Genomic DNA, 7,665 nt, shown 5'->3' with positions numbered 1-7,665 from the left:
GACCATATCTGGAAGACTAAGACGTTGTTTGTTTTTTCTGAGGCAAAATGTTTGATAAAACCAACAACTTTGGTTGCAAAGTTATAACTAAACATTATAATTAGTGATCAAAGAATTTGATATATAAATGGATGGAAATAAACTTCGATTTTTATTAAATCTATTGAAAACGTACCATAAATATTTTCTCGAGAAATTGACGATACTGTATTAAATAATGTTTTATAAAATTTGGCAAAAAAATATAAAAATATATTATGATTTTTTTTCATATTTATATAAACAACTTCAACGACTATTATTGTAATAAATCTTTATTTATAAATTTGTCAAAAATATCATGTTTGTATCAGTTTTGTAATTTTTTTCAAATTGTTTATCATTAATAAAGTTGGAAAAATATAAATTAAAAGAAAACTTGAAAAAAAATAAAGATATATATATTTTTTTAGGCTAGAAGATGTCTGAAGACTCTGATCCACATTTGCGCCAAGAAGAGCACGTGCAGACATTTTTAGGTCTGCAGTCTTCAAAAAAACATGAAGTTTGTGAAGGCTAATGTCTGCGCGACGTAGATAGAAGGGGTCACACAGATCTGCAGACAAAAAACAAACACTACCTAACTCTCAATGAAAACTAGTTATTAGCTAAATTGTTATAAACTAGCTATTTAATTAATAATGTATGGTAAAAATAGATAATAAACTAGATTGAAAACGTAAAATAATATAAATGAACATTTATATATATATATATATATATATATATATATATATATATATATATATATATATATATATATATAACTAAAATCCTATAACAAATATAATAAATGATTAAAATATTTTTAATTTTTTTTATAAGATTCTTAAAAATGATTTCGAAATAGTTTTTTTAGAAACTAACTAGTTTATAAAGACAACAAATTATTTTTATAAATTAACAAACAATAAATAAATCATTATCATTATCATTATATACTTATAAAATTAGCCTTTTTCCTTACACCACATTCATTTGAAACTCCCATCTATTTTTCCTTTCACCACATTCATTTGAAACTCCATGACTTCAATTTCTTTCTAATAATAATTATAATTTGGTTAATTAGGTTAAATAAATATCAAACCTAACATGTAATCATATATAAACTAAATTTCAATATTAAAATAATATATTTAATTGTACTAATAAAGTTATGTTTTTTAACATATAACATATTATACTTAATTTATTAGTTTTAATATATTGTTGGATGTAAACCATTCTCATTTTAAAGATACAATTTTGGAACAATTTGTATAACATACTTAAATTATTAATTTAAATATAATATTACAAGGTCAATTTAAATATAAATTTTAGTTTAACTTAAACAACCCAAAGAATATTTTGTAAATAGTTAAAAGTGATAAATTTTAGTGTCTTTCTAATAATGATTATAAGTTGGTTAATAAGGTTAAATAAATACTAAACTTAAAGTGTAATCATAAATAAACTAAATTTCAATTTTAAAATAATATATTTACTTCTACTTATAAAGTTACGTCTTTAACTTTTAACATATTATACTTAATTTATTACATTTAATATGATGTTAAATGTAAACCATTATCAGTTTAAAGCTACAACTTTTGAACAACTTGGACAAAATACTTAAATTGTGAACATAAATATAACATTACAATATCAACTTTAATATAAATTTCAATTCCACTTAAAAAGCTAAAGAATATTTTGTAAATAGTTAAAAGTGATAAATTATAGTGATAAATGCAAAAACTAAACTGTAATATCAATTTAATTAAAATATTTCCTAATGATATTTTTATAATCATTAAAAGTTTTCAAATAAGTAGCTTAAAATAACTTATAATAATAATAGTTAAAAATAACTCTATATAAATGATTATATTGTTATCTTTAAAATCAAAAAATAATGTTTGATGTTTTAAATTATTATAATGATAGAAATTAAAACATTAAGCAAATAAATTTTAAAAAATTAGTTAACAATAACAACAGCTATAAATAATATTAAACCACAAATTATATTTAGTTTTATTCATGTGTAACTTGCGGATAAAAGTCATTGAAATGATTGAGATTATAAAGTTATAATAGATGTATATATTATTATATAATTCAAAATAATAAATATATTATATCAATTTAGTATACGAATTATTATATCAAATTTAACAGCAACGTTATTGTTATATTTAAAAAAACATATATTTGTAAATAATTCAACTATATAGGTGTTTCTGTGCATTACAATGTCAACTTAAATATAAATTTCAGTTCCACTAAAAATACCAAAGAATATTTTGTAAATAGTTAACAATGATAAATTATAGTGATAAATGCACAAAAAAAAAAAAACTAAATTGTAATCTCAATTTTACTCAAAATATTTCCTAAATGTATTTTTATAATCGTTAAAAGTTTCCAAATAAGTAGCTTAAAATAACTTACAATAACAATTGTTAAAAATAATTCTATATAAATGATTATATTGTTACATTTAAAATCAAAAAATAAAGTTTGATGTTTTAAATAATTATAATGATAGAAATTAAAACATTAAACAAATAAATTTAAAAAAAATTAATTAACGATAACAACAACTATAAATAACATTAAACTGTATATTATATTTAATTTTATTCATTTGTAACTTCGGGTAAAAGTCATTCAAACGATTGAGATTATGATGTTATAATAGATGTATATATTATCATATAATTAAAAAAATCAATATATTATATCAATTTAGTATAAAAATTATTATATCAAATTTAACAACAACGTTATTGTTATATTTAAAAACAAAACATATATTTGTAAAGACTTCAACTATATACATATTTCTATGCAACGCGGGCATTCGCCTAAATATAATAATTTATAAACTTCGGTATTTTCACAGTGTACGGACCTTGAAATAATTAACCGTGTTAAAATTCAACCTTTAGGATTGCTCTGGCAGCAAAGACTTCTGCTCTGGAGATAGTAGTTTATAAAATACCAAAAATTAATCTTTTTAAATATTTTTTGAGGAGTAAAGGAAAAAGGTTGTAGAACATTAAAACATGCTCTTTAACCTACGCCCTATCTTTTTATCGTGCGCCACTTTTTTGTCATCATTAATAAATTTCCACACGCACTCTCTCTATCTCTTGGTGTATATATACGAAGTACAAATCTCATTTCGCTCTGTATCGTTAGCCGGCGCCTCAAAAGCCCTAAATCTCTTCTCTCTCTCATCGCTACGAAATCAAGCGGATTTCGAGGTAAATTCTGAGTTTCCGTGCTTGAATTTGCTTGTTTTTGGTTCAATATATTGTTTTATTGGCTGTTTTATTCCTTGATTTAGCTTCAAAACATGTCGATTTGTTTATTTTGTATGTTTTAATTTTTTTATCGTGATTTAATTTTTGTGGTTGGATTGATTTTGATTGTTGAAAATTGAAACTTCAGATTGTTCACGGTTTAAAATTGAGTTTTATGTATTAATCCGCTAATTTGCTCTTTTGTAATGATAGATTGATTGTTGCAAGTGTTGTTGATTCGTCTTTTGATCGGAGAAGAAGAAGAAGAAGAAGAAGAAGAAGAAGAAGAAAAAGAAGAACTAAAAGAAACTTTGTGGTAAGTCTGAACTTGAGCTTGCTTTTGTGATTCATTTACGAATGTAATTTAGATATTACACCGCGTGTAATTCTGTGCGCTGTTTACCGTTCACGAAACATGTACTCGTATCAATAATTCTTCTCTCTGCTACATGACAGGACACCGATAGAGTAGTTTTCAGCATCTGTTGGTTTATACTTTTTGATTTCTTGATTGTATTTGTTTTAGCCATTCTGTTCGGAAAACGGAGAGGGGAATAGCGGAATAGGTGCTTATATCATATCAATTTTTGACGACGACACTGATTTCTGCTTTCATGCCCAATTTGCTAGAAAGTTTCGATTTTAGTGAACTTGCTGCTTCTTGTTTCAGATCCAGAGTTTTGACTTCAACGATCCCCTTATGTTTTGTGCATAGTTATGGTACTTTACCTTGTCAGAAGCAGATCTTGTCATATTCTTGTTCACATAGCCTAAGTAGACAGAGAGATCTTGTTGCGTTTCTCTTTTATGGGCATCTGTAGAGACCCTATTAAACCAACTCTTTTTGGTTCAACTCTAATAGTGGAAGATGCTTTATTTATCACCTAAATACCTAATAATCATGTCATATCTCTTCAAGTAAGATCCATTTGCATTATACACGATGATTTTATATGGTCTGAATCTTATTTACAGTTACTGAAGCTTTATAATCTATGTTTTGATATAGTTTCTCCATTCGCTAGATCCTATGGTGATTTTGTATGTTGTCTGTCTCCATCTCATATTATCATGTAACTTATTGAAACAGGATGAACAATTCAAGAAACAGTACTGGATCATTCTTGTGGGCCTTTATCAGCAACGATAGCTAATTGATATATTTCCAGATTAAAATATAAGCAAATGGATCGACGTGATACTTCTGGTTTTGTCAGTGGGGGGTGCAAGTGTAATTCACTCAACAAAGTTGACAGCTAACCCTAGTATTGTAGTTGAGATATACATATAGCTGATAGCCCTAGATCCATAGCTTAGAATTACTATACTCTAGTTTTTTAGCCCAAAAGTTAGTTCACCCGTTCTTTTACTAATAAGGTTTGACCAAAGTCAAATCAGAGAAACTTGCATACAGCTTCAATGGATCCCAGGTTCCGTAATACAGCAAACTACTTGTCTGGACCTGGTTATGTTACAGACACCACATTACGATTGGATTCCCCTGGTTTCGGAAATCCTTCGTTCCAGTCTTCGAAAGGAGTCAAACGGAAATGGAATTCGGTCAACGGGTCAATGGATTTGCAAACCGGGTTGCCATTATCCCTTTGGCTTGGCCATTCTCCAAGCTCATCCGACAGCAAGGCGAGCTCCGCCACTGGATGCACCACCATGTCTTCTCAGAAAGAAACCGATGAAGAGTCATCAATGGATCTTGAACTGGATTTCAGTCTCCATCTTGGTGGTGAAAAGCCACCTGTCACTAAAAAAGCTTCCACCTTCACTAAACCATCAATGGAGGTTGACCTGGAATTGAGCCTCTTCTCTGCACCAGCTGAGTCTGATGTCACAACTGTTCACATTTTTAACCATAACGCCACATCAGAAATTACAACCATGCCATCAAGTTCAGTCACATGTTCATCCGGTAACACAGAGCCACATCAGCATCGAACCGGGACCACAAAAACATGCCAATTCGAAGGATGCGAGAAGGGCGCACGAGGTGCTTCCGGCCTATGCATCGCCCATGGCGGCGGCCGGAGATGTCAAAAACCCGGCTGCCACAAAGGAGCCGAGGGCCGCACCGCCTACTGCAAAGCCCATGGCGGTGGCCGGAGATGCGAGTTTTTAGGCTGCACCAAAAGCTCAGAAGGCCGCACCGATTACTGCATCGCCCACGGTGGTGGCCGGAGGTGCAGCACCGACGGCTGCACACGTGCCGCCAGAGGTAAATCTGGGTTATGCATCCGACATGGCGGAGGGAAGCGGTGCCAGATGGACAACTGCACGAAATCCGCCGAAGGCCTGTCTGGGCTCTGCATCTCGCACGGCGGTGGGCGGAGATGTCAGTTTCCGGCGTGCACGAAGGGCGCTCAGGGAAGCACCATGTTCTGTAAAGCCCATGGAGGCGGCAAAAGGTGTACTTTCGAAGGGTGCACGAAGGGTGCGGAGGGGAGTACGCCTTTTTGTAAAGGACACGGCGGTGGAAAGCGGTGCGCGTTTGACGGTGGTGGTGTTTGTCCGAAGAGTGTTCACGGCGGAACCCTATTTTGCGTTGCGCATGGCGGCGGGAAGCGGTGTGCGGTTCCAGGGTGTACGAGAAGTGCGAGGGGGCGGACGGATTGTTGTGTCCGGCATGGTGGCGGTAAGAGGTGTCAGTTTGGTGGGTGTGGGAAGAGTGCACAAGGGAGTACGGATTTTTGCAAGGCGCATGGTGGTGGGAAGAGGTGTGTGTGGGGTCAACCAGGGTCAGAATATGGAAATAATAATGAAGATGATGTTTGTAATTCGTTTGCGAGAGGGAAGACCGGGTTGTGTACGGCTCATGGGGCTCTGGTTCAGGATAAGCGGGTCCATGGTGGTGCCACCTTGGGGACCCTGGTTCATGAAATGGTACCTAACCAAAACATGAAGCAAGTGTTGTTTCCCACACCGGTTGCAGCTGATGTGATGTCACATGGGTTCAAACCGTTTGGGGTCCAGCCTGGGGTTGTGGTGGGTGGACAGAGTGTGGAAGGGAGGGTTCATGGTGGAAGATTGATTGCTTTGTTGGCAGCGGGCACTTCGGGCAGCTCGGGTAATGCAATGGCTCAGAAGTGGGTGTAAGCAAAAAAAAAAATGGTCAGGTGGTGTGTGTGTTTTATGAATAAAAGTGGAAATTAGCCCCAAGTAGTTAGTTTTCTTTTTAAGTGTGGGTGGGTCGTTTTTGTATTTTCCTTGTAGATATATGATATGTGTCGATTGGACCATGTTCTTTGTGAATATGTTATATTGGTAATTACTGGTGAATCAAGTATTGAAATCACATATCCTAATAAACCTTTTGTAATTGTTTCTCATGTGTTTTTTTCTTTTCTTTTTTGAATGCCCCAGATCTTACTTGTTATTTTTTTTCTTTGGTTTTTTAATGATAAAAGATCAGGGGAAATAGTTATTAAATAGTTATTGGTCATCAAATGAATTTGATCCAAAGGTGTTGATGGAGCTCATTTTTTATCTCTTATAATTTGTCTTTTTGTCTTTTTTTATTATTATTTATAACTTTAAACGCACTTGGGTATTGACGAAAACTACATTGAGTCTTGGTGAATATAGTTATAAAAGCAAAGTGTGTCCTTTAGATGTGCCTAAAAAGGACCCAATATTATAAATAGAAGGGTCCAAATGAATTTTATAATGGTCTAGTTGGCTTTTCCCAAGAGAAGGGACAATAGTGTTTGATAACAAATACTATAACTTTTTTGTTGTGTCCTTGACTCCTTGTTCACCAAAACTTGAAGATTTCCTTTTTACATAAAATAATGGTGTGTGTATTCCATTAATACGAGAAGATTGAAAATACAGTTTTTTTTTTTTTTTTTTTTTTTTTTTTTTTTTAAAGTACAATTTTATTGAATATGAATAGATGCATATGGAGTTCTTATGTACATAGCGTTATTACATAATAAAGTTAGATTAAATATGTAGTTTAAAAATAGAATAAGTAAAGTACATATGTGATAACCGTTCAAAAGATGAGCGTTTTGAATAATTTTCTTTAGTTAGACAACTAGTTTTGTTATAACAAAAAGGGAATCATGAGTTTAAAAGTGTAATTATTTGTTAATTAAAATTCAATTTTTTCTTAAAAGCATTTTCGTTAAACTTAAGATGGTTATGAAATAGGAATTATGTGTTATAATTTTTGTTGTTAACCATTGATATTACTTTTTTTTTTTCTTATGATAGTAATCGGTAAATTTTTTTTCTCAATTAAATAATTTGAAGCTGTTGGGAATCAAAAGAGACAATTAGCATTCATGTGATTTGTTTGTCCAAACTTTTATATATA

At 31.8% G+C, this 7,665-nt stretch overlaps 1 protein-coding gene across 2 annotated transcripts; it reads left to right on the top strand.

The window, feature by feature from the left end:
* The first annotated feature begins 3,143 nt into the window (after positions 1 to 3,143).
* LOC111886474 (uncharacterized) lies at positions 3,144 to 6,673 on the top strand. Of its 2 annotated transcripts, XM_023882719.3 has the most exons (4): positions 3,144 to 3,296; positions 3,549 to 3,651; positions 3,862 to 4,055; positions 4,426 to 6,673. In XM_023882719.3, the coding sequence occupies exon 4, from the start codon at positions 4,755 to 4,757 to the stop codon at positions 6,438 to 6,440; it is 1,686 nt and encodes a 561-aa protein (XP_023738487.1). In that variant the 5' UTR covers positions 3,144 to 3,296; positions 3,549 to 3,651; positions 3,862 to 4,055; positions 4,426 to 4,754; the 3' UTR covers positions 6,441 to 6,673. The 2 variants fall into 2 exon arrangements, with proteins under 2 accessions (XP_023738487.1, XP_023738486.1); XM_023882718.3 differs by lacking the exon at positions 3,862 to 4,055.
* The last annotated feature ends 992 nt before the right edge of the window (positions 6,674 to 7,665 follow it).

The sequence above is a fragment of the Lactuca sativa genome, chromosome 3, assembly GCF_002870075.4.
Source record: "Lactuca sativa cultivar Salinas chromosome 3, Lsat_Salinas_v11, whole genome shotgun sequence".
NCBI classification, from domain to species: domain Eukaryota; kingdom Viridiplantae; phylum Streptophyta; class Magnoliopsida; order Asterales; family Asteraceae; genus Lactuca; species Lactuca sativa.
The sequence above is the reverse complement of the archived record's forward strand: the minus strand, read 5'-3'. Positions and strand labels throughout refer to the sequence as shown.

Excerpts from the sequence above, each read along its gene's own strand:
- LOC111886474 (XM_023882718.3), top strand. The coding sequence starts at position 4,755 with ATGGATCCCAGGTTCCGTAATACAGCAAACTACTTGTCTGGACCTGGT.